Genomic DNA, 15,864 nt, shown 5'->3' on the forward strand with positions numbered 1-15,864 from the left:
CGAGGAGCTGAGTGGCAGCAAAGATGCCCCAGAACCTGAGAGGCTGTGCAGTGGAACAGCTTTGTAAAGAAGGACAGATGCTAAAGATGCCTGATTGGGGCCCCCAGGTGTCCACTGGAGAACGAGCCCCCAGTGCGCTGTCTTGACCCCATTGAAGGGCCACACACACTCACGTAACTTGTAGGCAGTTGAGTTCTTAACTACGGGTCGGCTCTCTGACTAATGACACGTGGTGAGCATAGTGAGCCACACAGGGATGGGGCTTGCCAAGGTCACATGATCTGGCAGATGGGAGTGGGTGGGGGCATGCATGACATGATGCCTGAAGACCATTGATGCTACTGCCCCTCGCTGTGCCACACTTTCTTCAGCCAGAAGAGGTCTGCAAGGCAATGTGTGGCTGTGGTCTCAGTTTCCCCATCTGTGAAATGGGAACATGGACCGTAGGCACCTCCAGGCAGCCTAAGGGGGTGGTGGGCAGGAACCAGCCAAGGCCTGAGCATGGCTAGGCAGCTTCCATGCGGGTTGGGTCCATGGGTTTTGTGATACCAATCGGGAGGCAACAGCTGCCTCCGTGAGGCCTGTCGATGGCAGATAGGCCGGCCTACAGTATTATTCACGAGCCGTCAAGCCCCGGGACCGTCTGGTTGGCATAGAAACAGGAGATAAGGGGCACAATTAATGGCATCACATTCCTCCTCCTTTCTCCCCAACTGACCCACTTAAATCGGTGCCATACTGGGTTCCTGTGACCTCCGGGGAGGGGCCTGGGCCAGAGGGACTGGGTCCGGGGCTCAGGCCAGAGTAGGGCTGGGTGAGGTTTCCCCAGGGGCTGCCCTTGAGTTGAAGCATCTCAGAGAGGAGCACCAGGATGGCAAGGACAGCTGCAAAAGACCGCAGAGGCCTTCACTCCGCCCATAGGTCCACTGTACAGATGTGAAAATTAAGGCCTGTGACTGAGAGCAGGCAAAAGCCAGAGGATGGTGAGACACCTTGATGGAGTTCTGGTCCCAACAGTAAGGGGCAGTGTCCACTTCACGCTGCTCTCTCTGGCTTCACTACTTTCTGGGACACAAAGTTAACAAAGTTCATTTCTAGTGCTCATTTCCCTGGAGGGACAACGATGTGAGCATGGGGCTTTCATAAGTTCATTCGGGCCCGGCACAGGGAAAGCACTTCGCTGTGATCCATGACCACTAATGCTGCTGTCTTTGGCCCATGTTGTCCATCTGCTGTGCTCTCAGGCTCCAGAAAGGTAGGAAAGCCACTGGCAGGTGGGATCAGAAGGCCGAGCAAGAACTCGAGACCTTGTGTGGTCTCCTCTGGCAGGAAAGGGTTCCCCACAAAGGGCCTCCCGCCTTGGACCACTCTGCATAGGCTCCACGTTTGAGCTCTCGGACTCTAGAGACCATCAAGTACCAGGCCAGTGCTAATGACCAGGGCTTGGGACATCAGGGTCGAGGCTGAAGGGGGCAGCTCGCGTTCGTTGGGCTCTGGATGACAGACATAGCCACAAAGGAAAGACATGGAGGCAGGAGAATCTCCAGGAGGGGTCATGGGCCACCAGTATCCTTGAGGGACCTGACAGCAGGCACCACCTATACGGCCAAGGGAGTGGAGAATGCTCCGTGCCCATAAAATACAGCTAAACCCACCCAGCTCCCGCTGGAGCTTCACCCTGCCTCTCCTGGGAACGGGGCTGCCCCGTGCTGTCAGTACCACTGGCCCTGTAGGTGGGTGTGAGGTGACAGAGGGAGTTGGCAGATGGCTTCTGAGTTTGGAGCAAATTAGTCATCCTGTGGCTACCAATAATTTGCTTACCTGAACTGTAAGAATGTGTGAAAACCCCTCCTCAGAGACGGAGGGCGGCGGCACCAGGTGGGATGCCTCCTCTAAGCCTCTGTCCAGGGACCTAGGTCTTTTAGCATCTGGGATCACTAATTCCTGCCTGACCTGGGGACTCTCTGTAACCCTGAATGCTTATCTCAGCCCTATTTTTCAAAGAGGGAAACTGAGGCAAGCCTTCCTGACTTCATTCTCACCGGCACTTTGCCTTTCGGCTCCTCACATCCCCAAACAGCCCAGTTTTCCAAAGCAGAAAACTGAGGCCAGGTTACTATCCATCAAAGTGCAACCATGGCTGACCTATCCTTGGCAGTCTAGAGGCCAGGTATTGAGAAGTGGCCCCCAAACTTTTCGCCTGCTTGTGCCTCCTCTCTCCTCTCCCTTCTTCATACCGTGGATAGAGCTGAGTCAGGGCTTGCATACAGCAGGTGCTCAATACTACAGAACTGCATATAGCAGGAACACAAAAGAGCACTCCCTCCACTGCACACAGCACGCAATGAGTTCTCCATAAACACTTGTCTGCTCAGGCAGATCTATACAGATCTCTCTGGATGTCTACCTGCTGGACTTCCCAAAAGCAGTCAGGTCAGTGGAAACTACCTCGAGTTTTTCTTAAATAAAACTCCACGCAAGTCACACCTAAGACTTGCCAGGAACCAAAAGCAACTCAGCATGATTCAGGGGAAACCACCCTTCGCAGGTGACAAACCGCCCCTGGCCTCAGTGCAACCTAATTGGAATGAGGGGAGGAGTGTTCTCTCTCTCTCCCCTCCCCACAGGCAGCAAGAAGTCAGTTTTCTTTCATTTTGATGGACTGTACCACTGGCCGCAGGGGGAAGATCAACTTCTTGCCAATTGAGAGTGTTTGGGGAAAGTGTCCCAGATGGACGCCCCCCGTTTTCCCCTCTATTGCTGCCCAGGCCCCCTGCTGCCGCCGGACGCCCCCACACTGCTGTTGCCTCGAACTCGTCGGGGCCTGGTGGCCATAGATAAGGCCTCTTATCACTCTTGGCAATCACCATTGGGCGGACTAGCCCGCGCTTAGGCCCCCACTTATCAGAGCTTACATCGACTGGGCAGGAGGAGAGCTGGCGGGCCAGGGCATCAGGGGTCCCGAGCTACACCCTGCCCCTCGCCCCCTCCAGAAGCCTGGTCTATCATGACAGCCATCTGGCCGGCTAAGGCCGCGTTCCTGCCTCGCCCTCCCCCCTCTCCCACGTTTGAAGTTAATAAATGGAAGCGCTATCGCGGCTGCCATCGGTAGCAAGCCTTATCAGAGCGGCACATCTATCTTTGCGCAGAACAAAAGGCGCACGGAGGCGCGGGCAGCTGCAACCCAGCTTTGGTGGGGGCGTGGAGGGCGGCGGCCCCTAGAGCTCAGCCTGCTTCCCCTCCGCACCATGAGACCCGCCACAGGTGAGGCCAGCGCAGCCGGCGCGCAGCTGCGAGGGCCTCACGCACGGCCTTGGGCAGAGAGCGGGCGGGCGGGCAGGCGCCGCCGCTTGGTGACAATCAACGTTCGCATCTTAACGCGTTTAGATCTGCGAAGGGAGGAGGAGCCCAGGCCACGAGTTGCACAGAGGGCTCCGGGCCCGGCCCCCTCCCCCCCCCAGGCCTGCTCTCCTCCTCTGCTCCAGTCGTGGGGTACTGTGAGGGGGGTCGGAGGGGCTTTCCTGCACAGTCCCGGTCTTGGTTCCCAGAGTACGGGGTTTCGCTGACCCAAGTGGGTTGGGCTCTGCTGGGCTCCCGCGGCCTTATCAGCGCTGGCGATCCGTTCCCAACCTGAGATCTCCCTGCCCTAGCTATCTGCATTTCTCATCAGACTGAAACACACACACGCTCACGCACACACACATACACGCAAGAACAGAACCCGGCAGAGGCGCACAGGGGAGGAGGGGAAAAAGAAACCAGAGAACCAGCACAGATCGGGACCTGTGGGTGGCTTTAATACTTGAGTTGACATGATAGAAGGAGACTTTCAGAAAACAGGTCCGGCTCGAATTTGGGGAGTCGGGTTACCAGAACCCAGATTCCTGCCTTCGTCCCCCTCTCCCGAGACCTCAGTGGTAGGGACACTCTCACAGGCTAGAATGCACATTGGGTCCTGGTGGCAGCAGCGTCATGTGGGCAGAGGAGGCAGCCAGGCGTCTGGAACTGGGAAGCCGGATGCCCCCCTCCCTTGTCACCTCGTGGGCAGCCCAGATGACTTGTTTCTCCCGCCAGGGGGAAGCTCCAGGGAGGAAGCCCCGCGCCCTGCCGGGAGAAGCGCGAAGTTATTATTGGTGTGGCGTGGGGAGGAGCTCTTCCTGTGTGCTTACTCGTTCCTAATGCAGCCAAGTGGCCCCGCAACCTGACCCAGAGAGCACAAGAAGCTCCTATTGTGGGGGCACGGGAGATGGAGGAGTAGAGGGCCTGTCCTATTCGGGAAAGTGCCCACGGGAGGACCTGTGAGAAACTTGGACGCACGCAGAAACGACGCTCGAGTCCCTGAGGTCCCTGGCTGGTTCAGACTATCCACTCGGATGCGGGGGTGGAAGGAGAGGTGCCCATGGGCACACAGAATACTATTTGCCCATGTAGAGTTGTCAGGGACAGTTGGTGGGTCAGACCTCCATATGTTCCCAAGCAGGACGATGTCAGATGGAAAACTCCAGAGTTGGGGCGGATAAAGGGGGTTTGGTCAGTCAATGCCTAGCGCCTGGGCTGCAACAGCCTCTACTGCCTCACCCCCGCAGCCACGCCGTTCAGCAGCCAAAGCGCTGCGGTGGGCGCCGGCTAGCCCCGCAGCCCTAGGTACCCCTTACTCCCAGGTCTTTCTCCTTCTGCCTCTAGATACAAAGCCTGGGCGAGTCAAGCGCGCCAGATAAGATCACAATTTCAGCCCGTCCCGACAGAGCGATCTTATCAGGATGGGACTTGCAGAATGGAATATTTTAAACTTTATCTGAGCCCAGATCAGGGCCGCCCTATCGCCGCACCATCTCTGAGTTGCGGGGGAGGTGCAGGCCTCGAGGTGGCCGGGCTCTGCCGGAGCCGCGCCCCCAGCCACTCTCCTTCCGGCTCTAGGGACCCGCCACCCTCTCGGGGCCCGGACCCTCTGGGTGCCCATGCCGAGATGCGGGGGCCCTGCCCGCCGGCAGATTAGATTACGGCGCGCTTGGCACTCCGCGCGGGGGGCGCGGCGCGGGGTGAAGGTCGCGGGCGCAGCGGAGCTGGGCGGCCGCACAGGGACGGCGCAGGGAGGCTAGGCGCGAGCGGGGGTCCGGCGGGCAACGCGGGCAAAGTTTGACTCACGCTTGATCTGCCGGGGATTGCTCTGTTTCCTCCTGGACATGTCTCCGGCGCCTCGCGCCCTCGCGGTGGCCGCTTCTAGCCCCTGGCGGGCGGCGGCGGGCGGCAGGGGCGCGGCGGGGCGGCTCATGCCCCCGGCCCGTGGGCTCCACAGCTGCCTCGGCCCGCGCCCCCAGCCCGCCGCGCCGCGCGTGGGCCACCGGCGTCGCCGCGGAGGCCCGAGGCCACGGCCCTGCGCTCGGGCGCGCGGACTGCCCGGCGGGCGGCGGGCTGGTGGCGGCTTCTCTGCTCCGGCTCAGACGCCGCCGCCGCCGCCACTCGGCTTTTCTCAATGGAACCAGCGAGCAGCGAGCCGCAAGCGGCGATCCCGCGGCCGCCGCCAGGGCGCTCCGGGCAGGCTGGCCAGGCGGGCGGGGCCTTCGCGTAGCTGGCGGCCGCTCCACCTCTCGCCCCTCCCCGGTCCATCCTCCGCCGTCGCGCCTTCCCGCCCCGCCGGCCCCGCCCCCGGAACGGCCTTCCCGTTGGCCCCGCCCCAAACTCTTGCTCAATCCTTTTCTGCTCTCCCGGGCTTCCGCGTGCTCACCCAGCCTCTGCCTGGCTGTCTTTCCTCGCGCTGGCTCCACCACTCACCCGTCCTCCGCGCACTGATCCCGCCCCTCGGCCAATTCTGCACACACCGACCCCACCCCCTCAGCCCGGCCTTCTCCTACTGACCCCGCCCCCAGTCCATCCTCCTCACTTTTACCCTGTCCCTCAGCCACCTTATCACGCTGACCCTGCCCATCGGCCCTGCCCAAGATCCCGTCCTCACAATGCTCTTGCCCCTCAGTTGTGAGGCTCACATTGACCCTGTTCCTCATTCTGATCTCTTCACATTGCCCCTGCCCCTCAGCTCGTCCTCTTCACGAGAACGCAAGCTCTGCGGTCCTCAAATTGACCCCGCCCCTTCGCTCGTCCTTCCCACGGGCTACGCCCCTGGATTCCCCACCACCCTGCGCTGGTCCTGCCCGGAGTCCGTCCTTCCCAGTGCTGGCTCCGCCCACATCTCATCCTTCCCAGCCCTAGCCCCTCCTCAGCAGGCCCGCCCTCCTCCTCAGTCCCGCCCCTGCCCTGTCCTTCGTACTAGCCTGGTCCTCCCCCCCCCCCCCAGCTTTGCCCACGTCTGCCCAGTCCTCAGCCTCGTCCTCACCTCCTGCAGGCTGGCCCCAGGCCGCTCAGGCCCTGTCCCGAACTCCCAGCCTCGGTTCTTGGTAGACCTCTAGCCTCCTTCGCTAGTTTCAGTTTCCCGAGGCTATGTCCGCAGGCCTGGTTAGGACTTGGAGACTTGTTCTGTTCAGCCGCCTTGCAGAGCAGGCCCCTGGCTCGTCTGGCCCTGCCCCTCCGCTCTGGAGCTCCACCCCCATGGCCTAAGTTGTGCTGCCCCTTGTGCTGCGCGTTCTAGGAAGCCAGCGGTGGGGTCCTGATGCCCCAGGCCTGGACACAGAATTTGTGTTGTTCAAGACTTGGAGTGTGATGAAGGTTCTGCTATGGAAGGAGGCTTCAATATGAGACTCCTGGAGGCAGCAACCCTGGGTTCTGCAGCTTCTGATGTTGCGTTGTGGCCTCTAGTGGGTCCGTCTTGTCTCTAATGGGCTGGGGAAACTCAGGCTTTACTCTGTTGAACTCAGACCTGTCTGGAAATCCGGAAGGAGCCAGAGGTCAGTTGTCCTTGCTTAACTACAGCCGGACACAGTGGACATCTGCTAAGAAGGTGTTAGCCCCCACCAGTCTTCCCTGTTCATACAGCCCCAAGCAGGCAGATTTACAGTGGCCCACACAGTCAAGAACGTTCCTCATGTTCTTTGAGGACATTGAGATGTGAGACATGCTCAAGATGTCACAGTTGGGGATAGGAGTCAGGTCCTCATCCAGATGGAACATCCAGATGGGTGTCATTGATGTCTACTGCCCCTCCTCATAGCACATGGGGAAACAAAGTCTCCACAGGGAAGCCACCTGGCCCCCACCTAGCTGGTAGACAGTCTTCAGTGGGTTACAACTGTCACCATTCATGTCCCCTTGGAAGTTTGCCAGATGCCAGGTATCAGGTGTTCTGGTGTGAGACCCGTTTCCTTCCAGTGTCTGTTGCTGAGGCCCTTGCGGAAAGGAGAAGGGTGGCTAGCCCCTCCCTACCATCACTCCCATGCAGTGAAGGCCCCTGTGCAGGACTGCCCAGTGGGACAGGATGCTGCACCCTTTCCCTTGGTCATACGGGAACACCAAGGCCAGGACCCAAGATCTGCACATGGTTGCCCAGCTTCCCACCCCTTCCCCAAATGAACTGGGAACCCCACATCTGCTGGGTCTCCTCAGTCTAGGGGCCCCAAGATATGTCAGCACTGGACAAGGCATCCATCTGGTCCATTTCCATGGGTACTGCCTCTTCTCAAGGGAAGGGTGCTTTTCAGGAAGGGGCTTAGGAGTTTGAGGGGTCCTGGGAGGTGGCTAGGAGCTGGCATGTAGGGCAGTGGTGAGAAGCTGGGTACTCAGGAAGTATCGCGTAGGCTGGAGCTGCTGGACAAAACCTGTGTTGAGCTGGAATCTGAGAGTCGTGAGAGGAAACTGTGGTTTTTGATTAGTAATGTCTGCCTGGGATGCAGGAAAAGGAGATGGCATCTCTTTGGACCCTTCTTCGTCTGATCTGATTTATTTGTATGATGCCGTGTCCAGAGGTCAGGCTGGGAGAAAAGGACATGCTTAGGTCCGTCACTCAACCACACAGAGCCTGTCGACCAGGACAGGCTGCATCATTTGTGGGGCCCAAAGCAAGATGAAAATATGGGGGTCCTGTTTGAAAATGAAGATTCCCAGCATGACGATAGCAGAACGCTGAACCCTACAGGGGCTGTGTGTCTCCAGGGTTCTGTGACAAGTGGAAAGTCCTGCCACTGCCTAGACTTGCAGCTTCCCGAGTGTCTTCCTCCCTCCCCTCTACCTTCCACAGGCTCCCACTGTGGGCCCCGATTTCTGAGTGTCTACTGGGAGTGGCAAGTTCACAGCCAGAGCCAGCAGGGAAACAGGATGGTTTCAGCCAAGGGCCTTGTGGTCAACTCCCTGTGTAGAGCAGGAAGACTCTGTTCAGAGCAGGGAAGTCCTGCTGTGGTTGCAGGGGCTCCAGCTCTCCTGGAGACCCAAGGCTTAGTAGTAGGTCTCCAGGGGCTTTGCTGAGAGGTGCCAAGGGGGCTATGAGCACACAGGACAGGCTGGAGGTTTTGTTACTGTCAGTATTCTTTGAGCTCCCATCAGAGGTGGCTTGGATTTTCTGGAACCTTGTGTAGATCTCAAAGGGTTATGCTGTGGAGGAGACATCTTCCAGGCGGAAAGCAGCGGGGTGATTCAAGGACATTTAATGCTGCCGTTTTGGTAACAGCCCAAGGATATCACAGATACAGAAACCGAGGCTCAGACAGGCCTAGATCCTTTCTAAGAGACAGAGAGCTGGGATGTGGTCTCAGAAAGCAATCCCAGAGTCCTCTGCTAAATTTTGGGCTGGATGCAGCCCAAACTGCAGATCCAACTGCCTTGGATCCTCTTCTGTTGTTTTGAAGGGTGGGACCTTGGGGAGGACTTTGGTTTCCTCCTGGTGGTGGAAGTGGGTTACAATCACCAAGAGCTTCTCAGACCTCAGTCCCCATCCCCCAGCCCTGGGGGTCTAGGTTTATGTCTTGTCTGGCTGGGTCCTCTCCCCTAAGGCTGGCTCCTTGGACTGATGGGCATATTCTGTGTCGATTCACCCCTGCACTGGCTTTTGAGAGACGCAGAGCCCATTTTAGAAACTTATGCTAGACCTTGAAGGATTGAGGATGCTTAGAATAGAGGAGTGGAAGTAGCCCTGACACAGAGGCTGGGAGGCAGGAGCATGCGGCTGACTACCTGAGGCCAGAATGGATGTGGGGAATGTGGCCTTGGGCCAGATATCGGGACTGCAAGATGACAGTTTGCAGTGGCTCCTCAGTCTCCCCCAAACTCCACTTGCTACTGCGATCATCCAGTCTCTGTGGCTTCATGTCCTGGTGGCTCAGGTTCTCTAGGACTTGGCTTTGCCCCCATCTCCTCTGGCCCTCTGTTACCATCACCCTGACCAGTGTCTCCATCTCCAGCTGGTCCCCACGTTCACTGGCATCCCCACGAGAGGCTGAAACAATGGGAGCCATTATGTTGATTACACACACACTTGTCTTAGTTGGATGTGGTGGTACATGTCTCTAATCTCATTACTAGGGAGGCTGAAGCAAGAGGCTTGCCATAAGTTCCAGTATTGCCTTGCCTCGAATAAGACCCTGTTTTTCCCCCTGCCTTAATTTCTAAAGGTCCTACATGTGGATCCCAAAGTCCTGTGGCCCCAGGGCCTTTGCATTAGCTGTTTGGGTACTGTGTACTCCCTTCCCGTCCATCGCCTGGCCCATCCTGCTCACCTTTCTGGAGGGAATCCCTTTTCCTCTCTGTTCCAGCTTGAAAGGCAGCTGCAGGTAGCCAGCCCTTCAGCAGTAGGCACGTAGTCATCCCTCACTAGCAGTGACAAGGACGGGCGCCATGGTACCAGCCTCCAAACTGAGCACTGCCTTGTCCATATATCAATCATAACAGCTTTCTGAAGGAGGAACTGATAGAATTACCATTTGCCAGCTAGATAAATGGAGGCTCAGAGAGGTAAAGTCATTTGCCTGGAGCCACACAGCAGGTAAGGGCAGAGCTGGATTTCCCCTGAAAAAAATGCTCACACTCTGCCTTAGAATGAATGCTGAATTCTGCTTTGGGGAAGAGGCCCAGACCTTTCCCCTACCCCTTGCCTGGGTCAGGCTTCTCTTCCTCTACTGCCAGTCACTCTGGGCCCTGGAGACACCAGGCAGCCGTGCCAGGGGCCCATCCTGACATTCGTCAGCGCCAGCTGTGTGAAGGGTTTAATTAACTTCCTGTTTCAATGGAGGATAATGAGTTTTAAACACCATGTGACTCCCTAAGGAGGTCAAATGGCAGCCAGGATGTCAAAATAAATTAAGTTAGGAACCAGGAGGCCACTGAAGGAGGCAGGCCTAGTGGGGCTGGCTCCCGGATCCGGCTGGCTGTCTAGGCAGTGTGGAATGTTGGTCTGTTCTCCATGGCTCTGACGGGCTCTGGGGAGAGGGCTCAGACAGTCCTTGTCCCGTTCATGGCCACTGCAGAGGTCAGAAGCCAGCAGAGGGAGAAGGAGTTGGCTAGGGCCACCAGCCTAAGCCCTTCACCTCCTCCAGGGCCATGGACACAGCTGAGGTCTCTAACAAGCCATGCCCTCTGACAGCCAGGGACCACAGGCTTACCCCAAGACACTGTCATTGGATATCGCGAGCATAAGCCAAGATCCACCCTTCACGTTACTCCTCGTGTGACTTCTATCCCTGCTCCAGGAAGGGGTGCGGGCAGAAGCAGCCTTCCCTGGACATCACCGAAGTCTGAGCCGGAGGTCAGAGAACATGTCACCCGCAGGACCTGCTTCCTTCGGCATGTTTACCACTCCTGCTTCATCCCTCCTTCCTCCCCCAGCCTCACTTCTGTCCCCCCTTCCTTCTGTCCTTCCTTCTCTTCACGAAGATGATGGGCCAAGCTGAGGCAGTGGGATAAGCGAGGAACCAGACATCCCTGCCACAAGGGTGCAGGGTAGAGAAAGAGGGAGACAATAGACAGAAGTCATGGGTGGTTTGGACCACACAGGAAGGTTAGAGGCAGTGGGTGGCAGAGGAGAGCAGGGAAAGATGAACATGGCGACAGAGGTGGGCACAGTGGAAGGTCAGCTGCTCCAGTTTTGTGGTAGCTCTGGAAGGCTAAATGCAATGGGTAGGTGTAGAATATGGAAGGATATGTGTCCTTCTGGGAAGTCAAGAAGGGGGACACTGTAGCTGGAGGTGCTATGGGGGTTGTAGGATGCTGAGTCTCTCTTCCACCAATGCCTATGTTGGAGTTTTTCTCAGGTGGCAATGTTTGGGGGTGCTGGGGCCTTACAAATTGTGGTTCAGTAGAGGCCCTTTGGTCACTGGGATCTGCACACAAGGGGACTGGGAGTCCCTATCCCCTCTTGGTGTTTCTCTCTCCTAATCAACAAGTGGGTTTTGTTTCTCCTATAATCTCTGGCCACAGATGCCCTCCATCCATCACCCTCCAAAAACGGGCGGATGCAGGTGCTCGCCCTGACGCTCGGGAGCTATGAGCGAATTGGAGCCTTTCTTATTTGAACTGCATGGTTACCGCGGTATTTTGTAGCAACATAAAACTGACTCACGGGCTTTCCTCAGTACAGCCATGGCTAGGAGAGGCCCATGATAAAATGACCAGAATAAATCAGAAGGTAAGGGAGGGAGCTGGATACCTGGGGGAGGCCAGGTGGGGTTGAGCAGGCCACACCTACCAGTCCTCCACGGCTCACCCCCACTCTGGCCCAAGCCCTGCTCCAGCCAATGGGAAGTCAGCAAGGACCATGACTATGACTGTACAGGCTTTTTAAACCCTCCGGCAATGGACTGGCCTGAGGCAGACGCCACTAGGAAGCCTGCTTTGGCTTTCGGTCACCTCAGCTGACTGCAGTTGCTGGAGGGAGGCCAGGGGAGGCAGAAGCAGGACCTGCTCGGTCAGCACCCAGACCCAGCACCCATGTTGAATCCTCATTTAGCACTGACTACTGGAATAGTTACAAGGCAGCAGTCATGTATGGAGTGGGGTACTCAGCACCAGCTGTGGGGCCAGCTGCAGATGATGGCCATGAAGTGGCCTGTCTGGACATCCAGGGTCATCAGCTATACCCTAGGCATGGGGACCTGTGGGATACAAGGTGCCAAGGATCTCAGGTCTTGGCCAGCTATGGCCAGGTTGGATGTCCATGTGCAGTGGCTCCTACAGTTGCTTATGACAAGATGCTGGGGGACAAACTGCTGCTTTCAAACAGAACTAAGGCAAGACACAAGGACTCTGACATGCCAGGTGGAAGACAGGACCGTGACCCGTTGCCAGGGGTCAGAAAGGACCACTCAGAGAGATGCCTGCACACTGGAGTGTGTGTCTGGGATGCACTCATGATGTCCTTAGAGAGCAGCCCTTGGTGAAAATGTGAGCCAAGATTCTTGGGCTAACTGCAGGCATGGACAGAGGCCCAGCGTCCTCAGGGGCTCTTCCGACCCTCAGCTATGCTCAGGTAGAGGGGAGAGAGGTCTGCCTGGCGGTCACAGCTGTCCTAAGGAAGCAGTGGACAGTCTATTGAGAGCAGGACCTCAAGAGCAAAGCTAGACTCGCCCTCACCCTCGTGGGCGCTCAGGAGGGTTGGAACAAGGAGACCAGCATCACCTGGCTGGATCTCAGCTGCTCTCGGCCTGCAGCTGCTGTGTGCCACTCATCCTGCCCCCATCGAGGAACATGGGTGGCCTTTGTCTAATGTCCCATTCCTCACCACAGGAGGGGCCCCATCCTGGCCTGCTGGGGACTGTGGGAGTTACTGTGATGTCACTCTGAGGTCTGCAGTAGGAGCACTGTGGAACACCCCAGCTGTTTTGTCTGCTTTCTCTCTCCACTGACTGCTTATCATGGGGGCAAGCCCAGAGCCTTGCAAACCCCATTTCTCCCCATCTCACAGCCGCTCATGAGACCTTACAGAGCCCGTTTAAGCCCAAGGCTTGGTCGTGATACCCAGATGTTCTGCGCCAGCCAGCCTTGCATCTGGAGCTGGGGCTTAGGAGAGAGCTGCTGGGTGCCAGGGTGGCAGGATGTGTGTTGAGCATGATATCCACTTAGGGCTGCAGCAAAGCAGCCAAATCCTGTCACTCTCATCACCGTGACAGTCACATACTCTCTTCCTGGGGCCCCAGAGACAGCACTGGGTGTCTTGGAAAACAGAGACTGGGGGTCTATTTATCCATTCCCCACCAAATCCTGGGCCTAGGTAGACTACGCCCGCCTCTTCTCCCCACCTCTATAGGGCTGGAGACCAGGGGCCTTGAGCTTCTCCCCTCAAGGCCATGCCAGCAGTTAGGGAGGCAGACGGTGTTGTGTTCTACGCGAAAGTGGCCTGTGACCTTGGGTCCCGTTGCACACTGGGAGGGCAACAGACCGGTCTCATTGTGCCTGCCTGCCTATGATGTCCCACCCCTAGGGTGTTTGGGACTGTGGCTTGGGGCAGGCCCTGTGTCACTCGCCTCAGCTGCTGGAAGTTGGAAGAACCTATAGGCTGCAACTGGGTCTGCCTGGCCCAAATGGGCCAGGGTGGGGTTCCTAGGATCCCTGGAATCTACAAGCCCCAACGCCTCATGGGAACATGACAAGGAACCCAGCCATGGGCGCCTAGCATTATACTGTACCCTCCCACACCTGGGCAGCTTCTGTTTCCCTAAAGGTGACTTTCTGGATCCTGTCCGTTTGTCCTTCCTGCCTTGTTGTGTGTGACAGTGCATGAGTATGCGGAGGGCAGAAAACACCAGAGCCAGCTCTCCTTCCACCTTTCTGTGGGTTCTGGGGACTGAGCACAGGCCACCAGGCCTGCACCGTCAATGCCTCTACCCACAGAGCCATCTTGCCTGCCCACACTAGTCCTTTCCATTCTTCCCACACTAGTCACACTTTCCTAGGCCCAGGAGCACAGACTCTGTGAGGTGCTACAGCAAGCCAAGCCGAGGAAGTGTCCAAAGCAGGCTGTGGGGGAGCAGAGGAAGGCCTGAGTGTGTGAGATCCTGAGTAAATGTGTGTAGTTGACACGGGCACAGCCATGTCAAGGACCCCAGAACCTGAGGGGAATGGCAAAGTCTTCTCTTCTGGTCCATGTGTAACTGTTGACAATGTGTACAGAAAATGGCCACCATAGCTTTCTCACCCTGCATGTTTACGGCCTGAAGACCGCTTCCCTACAGAGACTGCTCTGAGGTGGAGACCCAGTGGACCATCAAGATCCAAAGACTGCTCCTGAGACGATCTCAACCTGCCTCCTCCATCCAGCTGTATGCCATAAACCCTTCTTCCTTGCTCAGCTGTCTGCAATAACCCTGCCTCCTGTCTGCTCGATTCTATATAATAAACACGCTGAGCTTTGGGGCTGCTGCGGCTTTTCCATCAGAGAACCTAGGCCCTCTGAGCCCAGTTCTCTCTGTCTTTCTGTGCCTGCCTTTTCTTCATTTCCTTCCTTCCCCAGTCATCCATCCCTGGAGCCACGCTGACATGATAGCAGACATTCCCATGAACCTCCAGCCTCAGTTCCCCAGAGACTATGGGCTCAAGCCATAGAAACACCAAGTGTGTCTGTCCACGCTGCCAATGGCTCTCTTGAACCTCTTGCTGTCCGGTCCCCAGTTGAAACTCAGAGTTTCTGCCTGTCCCCCATCTGATCCTAGGCCTGGCCATCTCTCCTCCCCTCCTCCCTAGGCAGGCTGAGATAGACCTGGGGATTTGTAACGGACGCTGTGGAAAGCTATTGCCTATGTTCTCCTCCCCTTGAGGCAGCTCCTGAGGGGAAATGGTAGCCAGGAGGGGCCTTGGTGCCTCAGGGGTGAAGTGGCCCTGCCTGAGGATATGGGAAAGGTTTGTGGGATAGTAGCCCTGATGATTCCCAGGCCTGGGAGTCCCTGCAGTCCCCCTTCTGGGTAACTCATGGTTTCTTGGCTCTCACTTCAACATAAGCCTACCCTGTGCTTCTCTAGAGTCAAGTCCCTGCCTGTCAAATGCATCCCAAATCACACAGATCAGGTATTTGTCAGGCAGTGGGCACCTGGATGTGTCCTGGAGGCTGAGCAGGTGTACTTTCAGAGAGTGCCTGTACACGTGAGAGCACTCACGTGTGGACCATGTGTGCAGTGTGTATTCCCATTGGTACCTGCCTGCCGGATGCATATGCATTTGGAAATCCCTAGCTCCCTCACAGTGTTTTGAGACCCACTGGTTCCCCAGGACTGTTTTTGTGCTCAGGTGACAAGTCAGGCTGGGTGGATGCTGCCACCTGGTGGTCAGGCTAGGGTTATACCCTCTGTGTGTATATGGGTCACAGGATGGCATGCATGGACAGGGGTTGAGGCTTGCTCATGTCAAGCTCTGGTAGAGCCTGTATGTCTCTAAGAAACTGACCCTAAGTCAGCTCTTTAGGGTGTGTGTGAGGGTAGAGTTCCACCAGTCTCTGACATCTGACCAGTAACTCAACTCTAGTCCTAGGTGATGGGGTTGCTGCTAACTGGGGAGCTACTTGAACCCTGTTGATGAAGGATGGGGAGGACAGTGGACCCTATTGGTCCACTGGGTCTCCGTCTTGGAGTCCTTCAAATATTTTCTAAGACCCAAACCAGATAAGCCACTCCTCTGAGCATCTCTGGCCCAAACACTACTAGCGAGGGCCCTGTAAGGTCAAATCCCTTCCCCGCCCCTCCCTGGTCCTGTTTATGCCACCTCATCCACGTCTCTGCTTTCCCAAATCCATCTTAGAGGATTCCTATCCCCCTTCAGTCCCTCTCTGGCCTGCCCAAGCTTCGGCTTGGTTCATAGCACACAGTGGCCCTGGGAAATGACCATCAAAACAAGTGCTTCCTGAGCCACATATGGGCTCCAGTGAGAAGCAGGAGCAAGAAAAGATGCCACAGAGCCAGGCAGTTTCTGCGAAAATAGTGGGAATATATTTGAAAAGACGAGTTAGCTGTAACTTTTACAGTACGACCTCAGGGGCCCCTGCCCACGTCTTTTTCCATTTGAAAG

At 56.9% G+C, this 15,864-nt stretch overlaps 1 protein-coding gene across 2 annotated transcripts in view; it reads right to left on the minus strand.

The window, feature by feature from the left end:
- The window catches only part of Zfpm1 (zinc finger protein, FOG family member 1), a 58,561-nt gene extending 52,497 nt beyond the window's left edge, over positions 1 to 6,064 (minus strand). The window contains exon 1 of one of the 2 annotated variants that reach the window (XM_057754401.1): positions 5,954 to 6,064. In XM_057754401.1, coding sequence (XP_057610384.1) covers positions 5,954 to 6,002 — 49 coding nt within the window. In that variant the 5' untranslated portion in view covers positions 6,003 to 6,064. Of the gene's footprint in view, positions 1 to 5,145; positions 5,533 to 5,953 lie in introns of those variants that run through there. The other variant, XM_057754400.1, reaches the window with a different exon arrangement.
- Positions 6,065 to 15,864: the final 9,800 nt, after the last annotated feature.

The sequence above is a fragment of the Chionomys nivalis genome, chromosome 21 (genome assembly GCF_950005125.1).
Source record: "Chionomys nivalis chromosome 21, mChiNiv1.1, whole genome shotgun sequence".
NCBI classification, from domain to species: Eukaryota; Metazoa; Chordata; class Mammalia; order Rodentia; family Cricetidae; genus Chionomys; species Chionomys nivalis.